This window comes from Pseudorasbora parva, chromosome 18, assembly GCF_024679245.1.
Source record: "Pseudorasbora parva isolate DD20220531a chromosome 18, ASM2467924v1, whole genome shotgun sequence".
Classification (NCBI taxonomy): Eukaryota; Metazoa; Chordata; class Actinopteri; order Cypriniformes; family Gobionidae; genus Pseudorasbora; species Pseudorasbora parva.
The window spans coordinates 27,748,389-27,768,542 of NC_090189.1; the positions used below are offsets into that span (position 1 = coordinate 27,748,389).

At 37.6% G+C, this 20,154-nt stretch overlaps 2 protein-coding genes across 4 annotated transcripts in view; both read left to right on the forward strand.

Annotated features, from left to right (window-relative positions):
- ndst1b (N-deacetylase/N-sulfotransferase (heparan glucosaminyl) 1b) overlaps positions 1-4,235 on the forward strand; it is a 124,645-nt gene extending 120,410 nt beyond the window's left edge. For all 3 annotated transcript variants that reach the window (XM_067424750.1, XM_067424748.1, XM_067424749.1), the window contains one exon: positions 1,505-4,235. In XM_067424750.1, the coding sequence (XP_067280851.1) occupies positions 1,505-1,624 (120 nt within the window). In that variant the 3' untranslated portion in view covers positions 1,625-4,235. The remainder of the gene's footprint in view (positions 1-1,504) is intronic.
- A 10,398-nt stretch (positions 4,236-14,633) lies between these two features.
- rps14 (ribosomal protein S14) lies at positions 14,634-19,202 on the forward strand. The gene is made up of 5 exons (XM_067424209.1): positions 14,634-14,751; positions 15,394-15,544; positions 18,655-18,816; positions 18,928-19,004; positions 19,098-19,202. The coding sequence occupies exons 1-5, from the start codon at positions 14,640-14,642 to the stop codon at positions 19,163-19,165; spliced, it is 570 nt and encodes a 189-aa protein (XP_067280310.1). The 5' UTR covers positions 14,634-14,639; the 3' UTR covers positions 19,166-19,202.
- The last annotated feature ends 952 nt before the right edge of the window (positions 19,203-20,154 follow it).

Here is a 20,154-nt window from a genome sequence, read left to right on the forward strand (position 1 = left end):
TCTATTAAAAAAATAATTTGTTGGAATTAGACCACAAAAAGGACTATACCTTTAAGTTGATAGAATCAGCAAAGTCAGTTTTCAAGATAACGTTTTCTGAAGGTTCCAAAACATAATCACCTAGCAACCATACATTAAAATCCTTGGTAATAACACAAAATCTGGCAAAACGGAGTCAATCCCCATATCCATAGGCAAAATATATATTCAACTTTTTTCCCATGATATCACAATTGTTTGATTAACATTCAGACAGACAGCCTTTATATTAAAGCTTCACTGTGTAACTTTTTTAGTTTATTCTTAGCTAAAAACACTTAGTTCTTTTTTTAAAAATATATGTGCTCATTAATGTATATTTACTTCTTTCAAGTAATAAAGTATTCTCGTAAGTTTATAATATGCCATTAAAAATACATATGGGTGAGGGTTCGGATGGCGGTTCGCCATGTTGCTCCTCCATCTTGAAAGTACATTAGCCAAAGAGGGACATACCCGTAAATTCAAGCTTCGCCTTTCACGCTTTAACACTCGATGGCACCGTGTCGAATGTGAAGAGGGGGATTGCCGTGTTAATCTTGGACTAAATTGGCCACCGTAGGAGTTGAAACGAAATCAAAATTGAGAGGAACAGAAACTAATATTCACTGGATGGGGCTTCAGCTTTACACCGCTGGATGGGGGAAAATATCACACAGTGTAGCTTTAAGATCTACTGTAATGCACAGTTCTTATATAATGTTACACATTAGATGTTTTTCCACAACTGTTAACCAAATATTCACTTAAGATATAACAGATAATGTTTGCTTGAATACTCACCAAGACTGAAGAATTCTGTGATTGTATGTATATCGGGATTACGCACTGTCTGAGGCGCGTCTTTGTGCACACGCTTCGGTTATGTTAGTCAGCATGAGTGAGATTGCTTTGGTTACATCAGCATGTGTTTAAAAATGCCACCAAGAATTTGCAATAAATATTCACAAAGTTTAGGGATTAATTAATTTTTTTGCAAACCTAAAATTTCTACCAAAATGTAAATGTTTTGCTTTGTTTTTCCTATAGCTCGTAATTGGTCTTCACGGGTTGCGTGGGTGCATGCGTGCGTGCTTGTTTTTGTGACATATAAGGACACAAATATGTGTATAATGAAATGGGTATTACAGGAGAGGGTGACTTATGAGGACATTTCCCCACTTTTCAGAATGCTTATAAATCAGTAAGTTTTGATGAAGATGAGAAAGATGAGTTTTTTTGTGGAAGTAAAAAATGCAGAATGTTTCCTGTAATGGGTAGGTGCAGGAGCAGTGTAAGGGGATAGAATGTACAGTTTGTACAGTACACCTATTACACCTTGTACAGTACAACCATTACACCTATGGAATGTCCCCACAATTCACAAAAACAAATGTACGTGTGTAAAAAAGCCCACACATAGCTTTAGAATGACATGTACATTACATGTTGACAAATAAACTGACCCTATCCTCTTTCTCCACAGTCTCGGACCTTCCTGAGAGAGTATTACCATGAGCACAACATTGAGCTCTCCAAGCTGCTGTACAAAATGGGACAGCCGTTGCCTAGCTGGCTCAGGGAGGAGCTACTCCACAGCAGGTAACCTGAGGAGGGGGGTGGGGACACACTGGTCAGACTCGGACACCCCTCCTTCTGCTCTTAAGAGGACTCGCCCTCTTGTCCACCCCTGTCAGCCGCCGGCCGCGGCCGGTCAAGTCTTCTCCAGTGGCTTTGAGGACCTTCGGTTCAGAGAACAGAGCTTCTAGAGGACAAGACGGAGATGTAGAGAAAGATGGGCTTGGATGCGCTAGTGGCTCTGTTCCGTTTTGGAGAACAGTGACGTGCCCAGGATATAGCCTTGGGGTACACCTGCCACAAATCTCGGCTCAAACATGGAATCACAACGGGAGGCTTCCAAAAGACATTCTACTTCTCTGGTGTGTTGAAGTACCAGGGAGACGTAGTGTCAGAACAAATGAACATGCAATATGGGAGAGGAGGCACATATCTCTTTTGACAGAGCTGTGGGACATACACAAGTCCGCAACAGATAAACAAGTCCAAGAGTTGGTACCTTAAAGTCAGACTTTCTTTGTTTTCTCGGTTAAATCTTATTTTAACACTCATTTCATGTGTTGTGTTGCACAACACAAGGCTCCTCGCCTTGTAGTTTCATTCTTCTGTTTTAAACGTTTTTTTATTTCATAGGATATTGAGCCCATCAATTACAGCTGCACCCTCCGGGCTGAAAATGTGACATTTAAAGGTGAAATTTCATTACGATGTATTTATGGCTATTAGTTGCGAATCCACAGGACAGCTTAATAATGCGTGATAAATTGTGGTACTAAAACACAGATAAGCTACATCCATAATCAATGTGACTGTAAATATGAAACTGTAAAAATTGTGGGTATGTTGTTGGCCCATTATATGTGCAGTATGCCTTAATGCAACTTTATCAGGCCAATTACGGTTAAATTCACTGACGTATACAAGCTGATGTGTTTTGACCGGCCTCGAGGGGCTGATCTTTTTAACCGTAATTCGAATGATGAATGTCCCTGTGAGAACTGGACTCATGTGTTGTTTTGGCATTATATCACAAATCTCACTGGAGCATTAAGGGTATTGCCATTTTAATCGTCATACATAAAACCTGCCCGCCAGTTATCTTTTATCACCTTTTTTTAATCTTTTTTTTTTTTTTTTTTTATGAATCTTTTACCCTTTTTTCCATTTTTATGTGATTGTTTTAGCATATCACTACATCTAATCACTTTTCATTCAGGGTTGTCATCAGAATGTGTCCTGGAATGTATTTCCTCTGCCAAGAGACCGTTTTAAAAGGTTATTTCATATGACTTGTGTTCTGTAGGAACTGTTGACTGCTACTGAACCATATGAATTACACCCCATGAATGTAAGCAAGGATTCAGGATGCTATATAATAGACGCGATGCCTTTTCAATGGCAGGCAGGGCGATCCATGGAAAGCTCCACAAAGCCCCGTAACCCCTTCGCTGGGGCCGAATTAAACCACTGCGCTAACGGATTTCATTTCTCTTGCTGCTGAAATGAGAAGTCACGGAACAAACCCAAATCTAATTTTATGTATAACATAAAATTAATTGGATTTAATTTTGTTCCCTTCTGTTTTTCATTCGTCTTTGAAAGGTTTTTGTGCACTTTCTTCCATACTTCCAGGCACAAATATATCAGACTCACTTCCCGCAGCATATATCGGTCTCCTCTAACAGCTGTGTGCCTCTCTAGACATTTAGCATTTCGATTCAAGTGCATCCTTCGGTCAAGCGTTTCACGATGAAAAGGCGCCAAAAAGTACAAATTGAACTATGTTTGATGATTCACCCCTGATATTCCCTGCTATAGGACGGAAGGGGCCTGGCAATATTACAGTTGGAGAAGCGACAGTATCTCAGAGCGTTTATTTTCTATAATATAGATCTTATTTGTAAAAACTGTACAACCCTTCATTTTCTTCATTGACCTCAAAGTATGATGCTTGAGAAGCACAATATTTGTGTTGTTGACCAAGGAGCGGTAAAGCGGCAGGATATCTCTTCACACAAAGGATTTGCGACAGTCCACAGGAAGACTTTTGGGTCCACAGAGCATTTTTGTATTTCCAGTAACTTTTACTGGGTCTTGGTTAAAATATATAAGTAGTTTACAACTGTCTGCGGTACAGAATCATGCACCTTACATGCTGCTCTCGGATTCTTCATAATCCTGCACGTAAAGTTCATTTCCTCGATATCATTTAGTATTTCTGCTCCCAAGCCAACAACTGACGTCTAATAATGCAATATCGTGTTTCCTCGTAAAATGGGAAGTTTTTGCACCAAGCACAAATTATGTTTATAATAAAATTTATGTCGCAGTGTACAGAACCCGTTTATTTTGAGTGAATGGAACAGAGAGATTATAAAATATGAATGAACTAGTTATGATTTTTTTATACGTCGACCACACTCACAAAAAAACGTGCATAGGGTCCCAATGACTTTCACACTGCCAATATTGTGCTTTCTGTATCATAATGTTAGGGTATCAATAGGTAGAATAAAATAACTGTAAGGAAATAATCATCTGGACTGTACAATCAAACCTACTGTTGTTAATATTTTTTATTGTTGGTAGCCAATATTTTTGTGATTAATTTGCAAATAAAGAAACCACTGTCTTTTTAATTATTTGTCCTCTTTTATTAAATATAAATATACAGTATTTTTCATAACTATATATTGATACTGCGATAGGCCCCTTGGACTCTTCAGAGGTTATATAAGGAATATCTAGCCTAAATATATGGAGGTTGGACAATGAAATGGAAATATATAAGTGTTAGTATAGTGTATGGCCTCCTTTTGGGGAAAATGTAGCATTAATTAATCTTGGAAATGACAGATGCAAGTCCTTCAAAGTGGCCAGAAGGATTTTGAGCCATTCCTTTTCCAGACTTGTGACCAGGTTACTGTGATGCTGGTGGAGGAGAACTGGTTTTCTGACTTGCTCCTCCATAATACTCCAAAGTGGCTCAAATATATTTAGATCTGATGTCCGTGCCGGCCATGGAAGATGTTCAACTTCACTTTCATGTTCTTCAAACTGTTGCGTCACAAATCTTACTGTGTGTATTCAGAGTACAATGTTTGAACCATTAGTTGCACGTGGTCCTCCAGAATGGTTTAGTAATCCTTGGCAGTGATGCGGACATCAAGCACAGTAGGGAATGCCATGTTATTGCATCCTAAATCATCACTGATCCAACCCATGCTTCACTCTTGTCGGCAACAGTCCAGGTATTGAGCCTCTTTGGGGCTTCTCCACACCGTAACTCTCATGGGGAAGACCGTTCTGTGTTTACTAGAAGCACACAAGCGCAACTCGGCCGTTATTATGTTAAGCCCTGCCCACCGACTCTATACACGATGTGATTGGTCTGACCAGAGTTTGGCTTTTACAGCTCAGAAGTGTACTTATAGTTTCTAGACGATACTCGCGGCAGATTAGATTTGCTGCCGCTAGGGTGCGTCTAGATTTGTATGCTAGTGTTAAAGGTGCCCTAGAATGATTTGAAACAATATGTTAAATTATTCTCTGATATCTACATAGAGGGTATGTGGCTTATTTAAGGGAAAGATTTGTCCAGATACAGTTTTACAGGTCCATTTACAACCCTATAAATTGTCCCTAGGATGTAATGCTCTGTTTTTGCCTTATTTGGAAGATTCATGAATATTAATGTTAAGCTCTGCTCTGATTGGCTTATTTCAGCAGCACACAGCAGTTCAGTTTTTCAGCGAAACGGCTGAGTCCTGACCGTCCTGAAACAACACAGACCGACTAAATGAAACTGAGGAAAACATCTCAAATGGAGATTGATAAAATACAGCTTACTTGTTTATTTGGTGTTTTCAGATCATCCGCGCGCGAGAAAGAGCTCGCGTTCGTACGGGCGCCAGATTTCAGTAATTAAATCCCCCAAACAGAGCTTTTCTGTAAAAAGAAACCTGTATACACTCCGGTTTTTGCCTAAACATGTCCAATCTGGCAACCATATGCACGCGAGCTCTCTCTCTCGCGCGCACAGATGATCTGAAAACACCAATAAATAAGCAAGCTGCAATTTATCAATCTCCATTTGCGATGTTCTGCTTAAGTTTGTCATTCAGCCTACATTTTAGACTTTTTTCATCAACGGTATTGCATGCTTATATAACGTTAGTCACAATGTAGGCTAACGTTACACTGTGACTGTGATGTAGACGAGGCTGAATCCAGCTTCTTATTCGCAGCTTCTTATTGACGCTATCCGGTCCACCTTAGCAGACACGACGCTTCTGCATCTTTGGTTTCTTATTCACGCTCAATTTAGGGGCCGTGCGGTTTTTCTCTTTTTCACTCTTTTTAAGGGATTGGGTTGCTTTTGTGTCCATTTTCAGAATAAAATAATAATATATTAGCGAAGATTGACTGTAAACATATTTAAATATATATATATTGTATGTAAAGCACATACAATATAATTACAGTATGCCTATTATTTAATTGTTGTACTTGCCATCAGCTCAATTTAGGGACCATGCATGTGGTTTTTCTCTTATTCACTTTTAGGGACCCTGATACTATTGTGTCTATTTTCAGAAAAGAATAATAAACCATTTTAAAAGGTAATTAACACAGAAATATCAGCTAAAATGACTGTAAGAAAATATAAATGTTCATACAATATAATTACATTTCAATTATTGCACTCGAATGCTTTGAATACATTAATAAATCAATAAAAGGTAAGGTAACTAGAGATTAATGCCAGCTCCAGCTTGGATCCAGGCTCCGAAGACTTCAGATGAACCAACACCAGATGATACCTACCCCTGCAAGCTCTCCAGAACATAAATTATGGAAGAAATACAAAATGTATAATCATGTTATCATTGCTTTAAAATGCTATCTAAATTTGCTTAAATGGATATATGGTATTTGTTAATACTATAATTTGTAATCTGTAATGGTTACTGGTGGCAAAATGGTTACCATTTTGATGTTATGAACCCAATCTGACAATGCAGTTAGAAGAGCCATCACATTGTGGACCTATTTGGAGAAGTAAAAAAATTCACTGGTGCTTTATACCCATCGTGATTGAATATCTTCATATTTTATTTTTTTTTTACTGTAACGTTATGAATTTATGGACCAACGAATTTGACAATAGTTAGAAGAGCCTTTTTATTAATGGCAGCCATGGCCCATTTGGCTCTATATCTCGGCTGCCTTTATGGGTGCGTTCAAAGTAGAACTGGGGCATTATACCCAGTGTGCTTAACTGTCACCATGCGGAATTCCAGACATTTTTGCTGTAGCATTTTGAAGTTATGGATCCATGAATTTGACATGACAATACAGTTACAATGACTATTGCATTGTTGGCCCATTGGAGGCGCTATATCTCAGGGGTCTTTATGAGTGTGTTCAAAGTTGCACTGGGGCATTATACCCAGTGTGCTTGACTGTCACCATACAACATTCCAGACATTTTTACTGTAGCATTTTGAAGTTATGGATCCATGAATTTGACAATACAATTAGATTGGCTATTGCATTGTTGGCCCATTTGGAGGCGCTATATCTCAGATGCCTTTGTGGGTGCATTCAAAGTTGAACTGGGCTATTATACCCAGTGTGCCTGACTGTCCCCATGCAAAATTCCAGATATTTTTACTGTATCATTTTAAAGTTATGGATCCATTAATTTGACTAATGACAATACAGTTAGAATGGCTATTGCATTGTTGGAACATTGGAAGCGCTATATCTCAGGGGTCTTTATGGGTGCTTTTACAAATGCACTGGGTCGTTATACCCAGTGTGCTAAACTGTCACCCTGCAAAATTCCAGACATTTTTACTTTAGCATTTTGAAGTTATGGATCCATGAATTTGACATATATGACAATACAATTAGATTGGCTATTGCATTGTTGGCCCATTTGGAGGCTCTATATCTTGGATACTTTTGTGGGTGCGTTCAAAGTTGAACTGGGCTATTATTCCCAGTCTGCCTGACTGTCACCATACAAAATTCCAGACATTTTTACTGTATCATTTTAAAGTTATGGATCCATGAATTTGACATATATGAAAATACAGTTACAATGGCTATTGCATTGTTGGACCATTGGAGGCGCTATATCTCAGGGGTCTTTATGGGTGCGTTCACAAATGCACTGGGACATTATACCCAGTGTGCCTGACTGTCACCATACAACATTCCAGACATTTTTACTGTAGCATTTTGAAGTTATGGATCCATTAATTTGACATATATGAAAATACAGTTAGAATGTCTATTACATTGTTGGCCCATTTGGAGTCGCTATACTTCTGGGGTCTTTATGGGTGCGTTCAAAGTTAAACTGGGACATTATACCCAGTGTGCTTGACTGTCACCATGCCAAATTCCAGACATTTTTACTGTAGCATTTTGAAGTTATGGATCCATAAATTTGACATATGATAGTACAGTTACAATCGCTATTGCATTGTTGGCCCATTTGGAGGCGCTAAATCTCGGCTGCCTTTATGGGTGTGTTCACAGTTGAACTGGGGCATTATACCCAGTGTGCCTGACTGTCACCATGCGAAATTCCAGACATTTTATCTGACAATATAGTTAGAATGACAAAAATAGAAACCATTTCTAAAATAGATTCATCGCGTGTCGTCGTCGTGGCTGGTTAGGACAAAAACTCAAATTAACATGGAAAAGATACCTTTATTTTGTGTTGCGGTGTCGCGTCGCGGGTAGTTAGGACACTGTGTAACGCTGCAATGCATGCTGGGAGCCATGGGTGAGTTTTGATTGGTGTCTCCAGAATGCGCTTTGTTGTACTTTTTAATTGTCATTGTTGTTGAGATTATATGCTGATTCTTCGTATCTAAATGATAGAGTAGTTCTTTTTTTTGATTATCTGATCACATTTTCTTTTTAGCTTGTCTGACTGTTATAACTCATTATTACTCACCATAATGGTGACCTAAAAATTGTGACTCTTTCCTTCAGTGAATCTGTTTGTTAACTGCTGTTTACTAACTGGTGTTCATCACTAATGCATCACTAATCGTCAATCAGTGAATCTTTTTTGTTTCATTTTTCAATCATTTGCTGTGTGGACTCATCAGAGAACAGTACATGTTTTACATTGTCCACAGCCTAAGATCTGCATGGTTGGCACCAATGAAAGTGGTATTTGGCACTGACACAAGTGACCAAAGGTTTGGCTATATCAACCTGACCATGGGCTCCAGACAAACAGTTTTGGTGGAAACAGGAGAGTTGACCAACTGTTGTTTTAAGTTTCTTATACAATCCAGGTTAATACAGACTGTGTGATTTCAGCAATGTTACAAATCAACAAAAAACACTGCACAACATGGATCTAATAAACTTGATGAGGAATATGTATGTAGACTGTATGATGATGACATTAAATTGTAGGCTATGGCGCAAGTTAGTAAAAGAATAAAACGGCATCAGCCATGCGCCAGTGGTAAACAAATTCAGCATGAATCGCAATTTGGCAATTGTGTTTTTTAAGAGGAGGAAGTGAAAGAGCAGAATCTGGATGCAGTCATGGCTAGGGAAAAGAGGCCAACTTGGCATGCCAACTTTGCAAATGGAGCTTGAGGTAAGGAGTATTACGTTTTTGCTGTTAGAACTTAAGATGTTGTTTAATACGCCATTCCATGTTGAATTTATATTGGCTAGTCAGTAGATGTAGGTCAAAGCAGCAAACACACTGTGAGATGATCATGTTAAATTTCTGACACTGTCAGAAAATTATCGCAGGCTGTCTTTGCTCGCACGACCGTGACAACAGCTATCTTTAAACTTCTCTCATTGTATGACGTAGGACAATCGGTTGGAGCCACGACCACAGAAATCGCAGTGGTTGGACAGCCCAAAAGCGTACAACGTCTACCGGGCATCAGATGTGGTCCATCCTGGGGTGGCATGTCCAGGGACCCATACCAAATTGGTACCCAACAAACTCAGGGTTACAGGATTAGTTTCAAGTTGACAAAACCAAACCAATCATATCAGGCTTTGTTGGTACCATGATGCTGATCATCAGCCTTCTCTGTCAACAGAAGCTTTGATCCTGAGTTTAGGTGTGACATCAGTAACGAACAGCCAATCACATGCTGTGAAACTAAGATTCACTTCTCGTGAGGGGAAGTAGCGAAGCAGCGCGATCCACTTCTCTTCTGCAGAATATTACGAGAATTCAAAATATTACAAATTTACACAGCAAGAAGAAAAGAGCTGTCTGTGGAAGAGGACAACTAAAAGAAAAACTCTTGCTATGTCAGTGCAAGTAAAAGTTGATATGTAGTTGATAGAAAGATTTGAACAAGAAAGCTACATGCAGTCTTTTTTGTATCTTTATTTGCTGATTCTAAAGCTTATTTATATTACCTCTATATTTATATTAATTTAAGTGCTTGATATTAAATGATGTAATGCTTTAAGGGTATGATAATTACATAAATATCTAAATCATACAAAATTATTATTATAAATACGCTTTGTGAAAAGCTGGGCGATATTGTCTTAAAAAATAATTTGCTATGTAGTAACCTTTAATTTGGAGAAATTCAGGGAGTGACTTTATTTAATCAGAGATATGCGACTGCTCACAGCTGATTGGTCCAATTTCAGTTTAAGATCTCTGCCTCGGAGCAGGTTAGCCGTGGAGTGTAATGAACACTGCTAAAATACAAACCACTTTCATAGTCCCTAAAACCCATGGATTGGCGCACAACTGAAAGATACCTATAGCTAGCCACCTACACCGGCGTCATGGTCTCGCTGGCTAATCTGAGACCTGGGCCTATGCCCCAGGCAACAGATTAGCCAGCGAGACGTGTCCTAACAAACTGTCCTCTTTTGAATTTTGATATGTCTCCCATTATGTTGTGTGGATTGCAATATTTTATGTACAGCTGAGCTATTGCTCTGCTAATTCAACCTTCACACTCCGCTCTTATAGCCTGACGTGGTCATACTCAATTCTAGTCAGAATATGAGTCTGAAACTGCTCCATTGGGCTGTGATTATGGGGCGTGTTTCAACCGAACCAGGAAAGACATCAATTGGATAGACGTACAACCAATCAGAGCAGCGAAGCAACGCATTGTCAAATGTCAACAGAGTTCAACTGCACCGTGTTGCCAAGTCTGCGTTTTTTCCGCGGGTTGTTAGAACCATTTTTTACTCCTCTATGGAGCAAAGCCAGACCGAACCGCCAGACCTAAAAAAATGTTGGGCAGGGCTAAGTTTGGCTGGCACCTAGGATACAGCTCTTACTGATGGAATGTAAAAATCAGTGAGGATTGGCTACCTTTAATTATTTTTTTTATTGCTGAACATTTTTTTCATTAATCACTGATTTGTAAACAGTATTTTTTAACATGAAAGAATAGCTTTTATGTTAAGAATGAAGGTTATGAATAATTAACAATTACAGTTTGAAATATCTCTTGAAAACAGACCAATATATACAAAATTCTAGGGCTTTGAGCACCAAAAAGCCTTTTGTACCTTTTTTTATATCACTGAATTTTTTTCTATATTCTAATATATTCCCAAAAGAAACCTCTTTCCATACGGATTTGCAAACTTACAGCTGATCCTTGTCCCTTGAAACATGTGTGTCACTGGTTGGTTTGATATTTATAACAAACATAAACTACAGCTGCATCTCAATCTGTCAGCAACAGGGCATCTGTGAGCATGGCTTGCTTCCACCTCACACACTCCTCATCAAAGCAGAGTGCATATTGGCCAGAGCTGTACACTCCATCATTCTGACACTGCCAATGAGCCGCTACATTAACCACAGACTGTTCATTTACATTTGGAAGGCTGAACACTAGTAGTATGGCCACAGTATATAGGCTATGGCCTGTGTGATTTGTTTTAGTACATGAACATGCAATATAGATGCATGTACTGTACTAAAAGACATTCGTCATTTTAATGTAGTCTCTACTCTTTGGAATATTAAGCCATACAGAAAAATGTCAGAAGATATTTTAAAGCTATAGCCTATGGATGGTGTAATTGTCTAGTTGTTAGATGTGATTTAATGTTGGGAAACTTTCAAGAACAGCATAATATATATATCGTATGCATCAATCAGGCATAACATTATGACAGGTGAAGTGAATAACACTGATTATCTCTTCATCAAGGCACCTTTTAGTGGGTGGGATATATTAGGCAGCAAGTGAACATTTTGTCCTCAAAGTTGATGTGTAAAAAGCAGGAAATGGGCAAGCGTAAAGATTTGAGCGAGTTTGACCAGGGCAAAATTGTGATGGCTAGATGACTGGGTCAGAGCATCTCCAAAACTGCAGCTCGCATGGGGTGTTCCCGGTCTGCAGTGGTCAGTATCTAACAAAAGTGGTCCAGGGAAGGAACAGTGGTGAACCAGCGACAGTGTCATGGGCGGCCAAGGCTCATTGATGCACGTGGGGAGCGAAGGCTGGCCCGTGTGGTCCAGTCAAACAGACGAGCTACTGTAGCTCAAATTGCTCAAGAAGTTAATTCTGGTTCTGATAGAAAGGTGTCAGAATACACAGTGCATCACATTGGTTGCGTTTGGGGCTGCATATCCACAGACCAGTCAGGGTGCCCATGCTGACCCCTGTCCACCACCAGAAGTGCCAACAGTGGGTATGTGAGCATCAGAACTGGATCACGGAGCAATGGAAGGTGGCCTGGCCTGATGAATCACGTTTTCTTTTACATTTTGTGTGTGTGTGCGTGTGCGTGTGCGTGTGCGTGCGTGTGTGCATGTGTGCGTGTGTGCATGTGTGCGTGTGCGCGTGTTACCTGTAGCAGAAGAGCCTCTTCTCAATATTTTAACCCGTCTTTATCTCTAGGTCATGTCCCATAAACCTCTCATTAAGAAACCACAACTAGATCCAAATGAATTAGCAAATTACAGAGCCCTTTCAAATATTTTATTTCTGTCTATACTGGAAAATAAATTTGTCAGCTCAACTGTGCTCTTTCTTACAACAAAATAAAAAAGAAACAAAAAAACGTATTTTTATTTAATGACTGTATAGTAATATTGTATGGGTTGAAATGTGCTGCAATATAAATGTCTGCATCATCAAATTAATAAATGATCAAAGTCATGTTTTTGCTCAAATGAATAAATAACTGAGATCTATCTATCTATCCACCCATCCATCCATCCATCCATCCATCCATCCATCCACCCATCCATCCATCCATCCATCCAGAAAACTAAAACCAATAGGCCTACATGTTTTAACTGCAACAGTAACTGTAATAACTTTACTAACTAGTGTGAAAGGTTGTTTTTTTATACGGAAGCTTATTGCATTCACTTGAGAAAAATTTTTACTCTGTTTTTCTAAATTAACGAGTTAATTATCTCAGAATAGAGAGATAATTTTTCATGAATATTTTTTTGCTCTGTTTCCCTGAATTAATGACTTAATTATCTCAGAATTATGAGATAATTTTTATTGAATAAAATGTTTTTGCTCTGTTTTTCTAAATTAATTACTTCATTATCTAAGAATTATGAGATTTTTTTTCTTGAAAAAAAATTGTTCTGTTTTTCTGTATGAATGAGATCCCTCAAAATCCTGCTTTTAGCTGGATTGCATGGAAGTAAACATGTTACACCTTTCAAGTTTAATCCAGTTTTATTTTTCTTTGGGTTTGAAACTTTGGGAAATGCTGCTGTCTTTTAAAGTAATAAATGGTATTGTTTGTAGTGCGTCAATTTTGTGCAGACACCTCAAGAATTTGCTGTTTCTGCAGGATCGGTTGAACGATCTCACGGAAATTTGTATAAATAGTAGCCTACAAGTGTGCAATCTTGTGAAATATGTCAAAATGAGTTTTGGCGGTACACGGTTTGTTGTGTGCTTATGATACGCACTTTATGGCATATTATACGTACGAACCGGTACGAACCACCCACCCCCAACCTACCCTACCGAAAAACTGCGTAGCATATGCATTATCTCAGTATACATTCCACACGATTTCACACTGGTACTATTGATACACATTACCATGTGATCGTGTTAAGATGATGCATCTGAAATGCATTCAGGCTGGCTACGTGGTGACATGAGACAATCAGGCAATTGTTGAAAATACTGGATCAGTGCAATAGCAATGTCAAGCAGATCAGAATGTTCTTTTCTGCTGTCTTGAGGTGTCTGCGCAAAGTTGACGCACTAAAACAATACAATTTATATTACTTAAAGACAGCAGTATTTCCCAATGTCTCAAACCCAAAGTAAAGGCGGGACATTTTTACTTCCATGCAATCCAGCTAAAATAGAGCTCTTGGCAGGATTTTGAGGGATCTCATTAATTCAGTAAAACAGAACATTTAGTTTTTTCAAGAAAAAAATGATCTCATAATTCTGAGATAATGAAGTCAATAATTTAGAAAAACAGAGAAAAAACTTTTTATTCGTTAAACATTATCTCATAATTCTGAGATAATTAAGTCGTTAATTCAGAAAAACTTCTTATTCATGAAAATGATCTCGTAAATCTGAGATAATTAACTCGTTAATTCAGAAAAACAGAGTAAATGTTTTTCTCTCGAGTGAATGCAATCCGCTTCCGTATATTTAGCTCGTAAATACAATATTTTTGACATGACTTGAACATGACTTCATTTTTATTTTGTATTTATTTTGTATTCAACTTTCAGAGAAAAAAAAGACATTTAACATCAAACAGAAGTCAAAACAGATATCGGGGGATATGTAACAGATCTTACATCGTACATGAAATTGTAAAAAAAAAAAAAAAAAAAAAATCAGCATGAGAGATGTTTAAATTGCCTTTTTATTTAGTAACTGATTTTAATGAGTCATATAATATTGTAAGATTTTTACAGGACATTTTAAAGGAGGGTATTAAAAATATTACTTCGGCTTTACTTATATGAAACTTCCCACGAATAATTATTAACTTTAATGCGTTATCAATTATATCCGAAAAATGACTTATCTGCCATGGGACTTTTATTCTATATACTATTATTTCCGCTTGTGGAGGTTGAACTTTCAACCCGGCAGCGATTTTTCTTTCCTTTCCTGTTTCGGCCTCGATTAGAGACACACATAGGTAAGATAACACTGTTTCAATCCGTTCAAATCCTACCTTTATAAAAACTGTGATATACAAAATCAAACGTTTGTAACGTCCTCTAACACCACACGCACCAGTAAAACATGATATTACGCTCATAAATGGAGATAAATGCAGTATTTTAAGCGGATTATCAGTGCTGCTCTATTGGGGTCCTGCACCACACTGGTCTGACTAGCGCAGCTGCACGAGCCGCTGTAATCTGTATTTGGAGATATACTCGGCTGCTTTACGGTTTGTGTGGAGAAATGTGCTTAGTTTATTGTCCAAACCGATACACGTTTTCGTTTAAAAAGTCTAAACGTTATAATACTTAACGTGTTCTTAGTGACAATATCGGTTAGTTATCGCAGCTTTGGCGTCCAAAGACATGTCCATGAATCCTTTGGCCTTTCTGGATGTTTTTTCCTCAGTATTTCATGATAATAGTTTGACTGTAGTTAACTTTAAATAAGTCTGTATTTTATAAGACAATACACACTGCGCAGTCGCACACCAACAGGTCTTTTCAAATGCATTAGAAGAGCATGTCAATAAGAGAACCTTATTAGTAGACTTGGTTCTAAATCATCTGGATGGTTTTCTTGTTAAGTTAACCTGACTGTTGATGTTTTTCAGCAATGGCACCTCGCAAGGGTAAGGAAAAGAAGGAAGAGCAGGTCATCAGTCTGGGACCTCAGGTTGCCGAAGGCGAGAATGTGTTTGGAGTCTGCCACATCTTTGCATCCTTCAACGACACATTTGTGCATGTCACTGACCTCTCCGGCAAGTACGTAACCCAAGAATGTGGAGTAAAATCTTTGTGCATATTGAACACAAATACCAGTAAAACTATTGAAGTGGGATTTTCAAATGCACAGTGAAGTGCATTGAAAACTGATATTGGTTATATTGTCCTAATTTTTGTTCATCCTTTATGGTAGTTTACCCTAAATAAATGTTTAAACTTTGCCATTCTATTATTCCAAACCTGTATGGTTTTTACCACAAATGTATATTTACTCTAAATAAGTGAAAATACACTGGGATTGTCAAGCTCCAGAATAAGGCAACATAAAGTAGTTACTTGTATTCGTATCGTATGAATGCGATTTAGATTTGAGCAAACCAAAATGTAATCATTACAGACAAACGTGGCTGTCCACTTTCTCTGCTGGTCTTGGTTCAAGAAGTAATTTTTTCCGTTCACTTCATATAGGGGTTGTAAAAATGGTTGTCAATATTGTAATTCCTACAATGCTTTTTTTGTATTTTCATTTGTTTTATTGTTTGTACATTTATAACACTAATAGTTTATTATAATACTTTTGCATCAAATTACAACAACAACAAAAACACTTACTGCTGCTGTGATGGTGTTTCTAATAGAGCGTTATTTAAAATAACATCTTTCTCCCGTTTCACTGCAGTTATCAATCTCACTCTTATTTTTTCCCCTTTTCATGAAAGTTGTGAAATCACAAATCCTTGGGCTATTTGAGCAAATGGGGACACACAAAATATATTTAATGTATACTCTTATTCACCGCTATAAAAGTTAACCCAACTATGGTGACTTCCGCTCTGAGAAACCCGGAAATGTGAAAAGGGTCTATATCCTAATGGCTCTTTTGGCAAGAAAGAAATTTATAAATTTGACCCACAATGCACTGTTGGCTATTGCCACACATATACCCATGGGGCTTATGATTGGTTTTCGGGTCCAGTGTCACACATCGTCTCAATATTTCGCAATACAAAAATGCAACGTATCGTGGATTGTGACAATCTGTATTGTGGGTGTATAGTTGTGGGTCCTCCTGAAGATGCCAAATGTCTTGTTACCAGTAAAAAGTGCCGTTCATTATTTTAAATATATCTAGTCAGTGAACATTGCAAGCATATTCGTCTAAAATAATACAGCTTCAGAATCCTGAATATATTTCTGGTGTCACCATTGTCGTGTGTTTTCCAAGCCTGTTAATTTACACCCCAATGCAATACCAAATTTAGCATTTTTATCAACGGTGCATGTTTTGTTAATCCTTTATCATGTGTATTAAAGTACTGCAAAAATCAGTTCAGTGTTGAATCGTGACCTGAGGTTATATTTACACCCCTAGTAATGTGTTAATATTAGTTAGATGCTATGTATACTTGTAAATAGTGGCAGGTACTATTTGCTCCTCAGTGTTATAGATTAAAAGGTATGCAATAAGTTTAAATTATATTATAATTATAAAATTGATGCTGCCTTATTGGGACAATAAATCCCTTCCTATACCTAAATGATAAACAATTTTTTAATAATTTTTATTGAAAATAAATGCCTTTACAATCTGATGTGATGGGAAAAGGGAGTAGAACAAGTTGAGCAAAGGGTGGATTTGACCTTGTCAATTTGCATCAGCTTTTTGCCCTGATGCATCTGTTTCCAGACCAGAAATTACTATGAATTTTAAAAGTAATGAGGGTTTTTATCTGAATATGTGCATATATAATTATTTAAGTATTATGAGAGCATAGGGAGATTTGATTACACTATTTGCAGTGCTTCATGGCAGTGGGAGAAGCTAAAGAGCTTTTTTTGGAGCATTTTGATTTAGGCAACTGATTGGTGAATTTTTCTGTACTACATCATGGTTAATGTAGTTTTAACCACAAATTCAACTGTTATGATTATTTTAAACAAGTTGAAAATGCATGCTAACAGCTTAAACAAAAGCGAATATTATGGATTAATAACCTTGTAGCTCACAGAAGATCTGTCTTCTGATGATTTTTTGTCATTCACAAAACTAATGGCCCCCAGAGTATTTTGATATTCCATGTTCAGATATTCATACAAAAAAATGAGGAAAGCCTCTCCTATAAAAAAGAAATATTCTAGCTTTATGCATTCTTTTTATCAACACTTGAATGTAGGAAGGTTTAATTAAAAAAGCAGCATTTTGAACAAAAAGCTAAGGATTGTGTTGTCAACTACATGCATAAGCTTATAAGGCTTGTTCTGCTTCGTCTTTGTTTTAATCTGGAGATTCTGTACTCTTTCTGAAGATGTGAAATAGCGCCATCTTCTGTATACTGTGAAAGCATGGATTGTCAGCATTTTCATAAATGATGGAAAGCTGCCAATGGTGGGGAAAGAGTTAAAGGGTTACAAGTTATCGTTTAAACATCTATTTTCTTATGGAGAATGTGTTTTGTCTTCTGGAACCTGACTTTTATAATATATTGGAGTGTTTTTTTTTTCTGAATCATTGGTAATTTAGTTTTCCACCAGGTGTGTTTGAACAATATTTAAATAAGTTGAATTAATGCAGGCTGATGACTTCAGATGCATATTTTGCTAAGAATCCATCCCCTTATGGAGAAAATGAATGGGGTGTACTTTAATCACTAACAATTGTGCCTTTTCCGAAGTTCTTTTAAATAAAATTAAATATTGCTATTAGATGCATCACAAGGTTTTATATCAGTGACTCTTGGACACGAGACATGTAAGAACCAATAACGTTTAATGTAATTTCCACATTTCGCTATCATAACCCTGGCCTTCAATTACTGAAATTTTGGTCTCCCTTTACTTGCCTATTATAAGTAGGGGTGTGCACAAATATTCAATCTGTAATTAATAATCGAAAACTAAAAGTACTATTCGAATTGTATTGTGTTGATTTGCTGGCTGTAAATGCAGTGAATCCATGGGAAATCCCTCTAAATCTGGCAGTTATAACTAAATCCACTGGGTGGCGCTGTGGAGCAGGTTAATAAGTTAAGTGCATTTGATCACAATGCCGTCGTCTGCCTTTTGGGTGAACTAAATCTCTTCAGGTTATTTTGGTTGCATTCCGGTTGTGATCATCTTCTGAATGAGTTTTCCTTCCTCTTGATCTTCAGAGAAACAATCTGCCGTGTTACTGGTGGGATGAAGGTGAAGGCCGACAGAGACGAGTCCTCCCCTTATGCTGCTATGTTGGCGGCTCAGGATGTGGCTCAAAGGTGCAAGGAGCTGGGAATTACCGCCCTGCATATCAAACTGAGGGCCACTGGTGGAAACAGGTGAGACCCTCAATGAACGAGACGTGTTTTGTTGACTGTGTGTGGGGTTATGGGAAGATAGTACATGGGCTGGCATCATGATTTACTTGCTCTCTCTTTCCCCCCCTTAAGAACCAAGACACCTGGACCAGGGGCACAGTCTGCCCTCAGGGCTCTGGCTCGTTCTGGCATGAAGATCGGCCGTATCGGTACGTTAATCTGATGAAGCTTGAACTCTGTTCAGTGGAATAAAACATTTGTTTCTATGAGGAAGTCTCATTCACTTTCATTTTCTCTTCCAGAGGACGTCACCCCCATTCCATCAGACAGCACCCGCAGAAAGGGAGGTCGTCGTGGACGTCGTCTGTAAACTATTGGATTTTTTCAGAATAAAGAGTCAAACAATACTTTTGTCTCCTGTGTTCACTGAAGCACAAGTTGATGAGTTCTCGTGATCCCAGCGATTCTGCTTCCTTTAAGCTCATACACGTCTAACCGGTTTAATGTATAATGTTCTGGTGTGTTTAAAACCAAACTAATGAATGCACGGGGAATACCAAGAAAATATACTTGTTCAAATTTTGCCAGAGCAATTAATTTCCTCATTGCTGGAAGTTTTTCAACCTAAGCAGACTGAAGTTGTAACTTTTACTTCAAAAAGTTGTGTAAAACTAAAATAAGTGTTTGAAATGTAATATCAGACTGCAAAGTATGACCTGCAGACTGTATAAAACATTCATTCTATAGACTGGTTACTTTTGTATGCTTCTGTAAACTACTCTCAATCTATTTACTGTCACTGAAGCAATTTTATGGTCTGAGCTGTTTTTAAAAGTGCTTGGGTTATGGGTACATCTGTACCAAGTTTGGGGACAAACGGTTAACTGTTGATAATTAGTTATATTTATAGTAGGGATTCATTTTTATTTAGTCACTTCTGATGTAATTGCATTATTGTGTAGACTACCAATTCTATTTAAAACACTGAATTTAACAACAAAATTTAACATCTAATTTTAAAATGTATGTTTTTAATATAACCTCCCATTTATATGCCTTGGGTCAGTTCAAGAATATGCAATTATTTATTTGAAATAATAAAACGAGCAGTTTCGTGTCTATCCTTGTGTTGCTCAACTGGCAGAAGTTCATATGGTTTTGAGAAAGTAATAAGTAATCCAAAACCTTTTAGAGAGAGTATTTAATACAGGGAGCTCATTACACTGTTGAAGATATGATTAGCTAGAAGTCAATTACTTTTTCTTTTTTTTTTAGAGTAACTTAATACTGGGGACAAACAATAAGACTGAAAGTGAAAGTTGCTGTTTAATATGTCTTATTAATCCTTTAATATTAGAA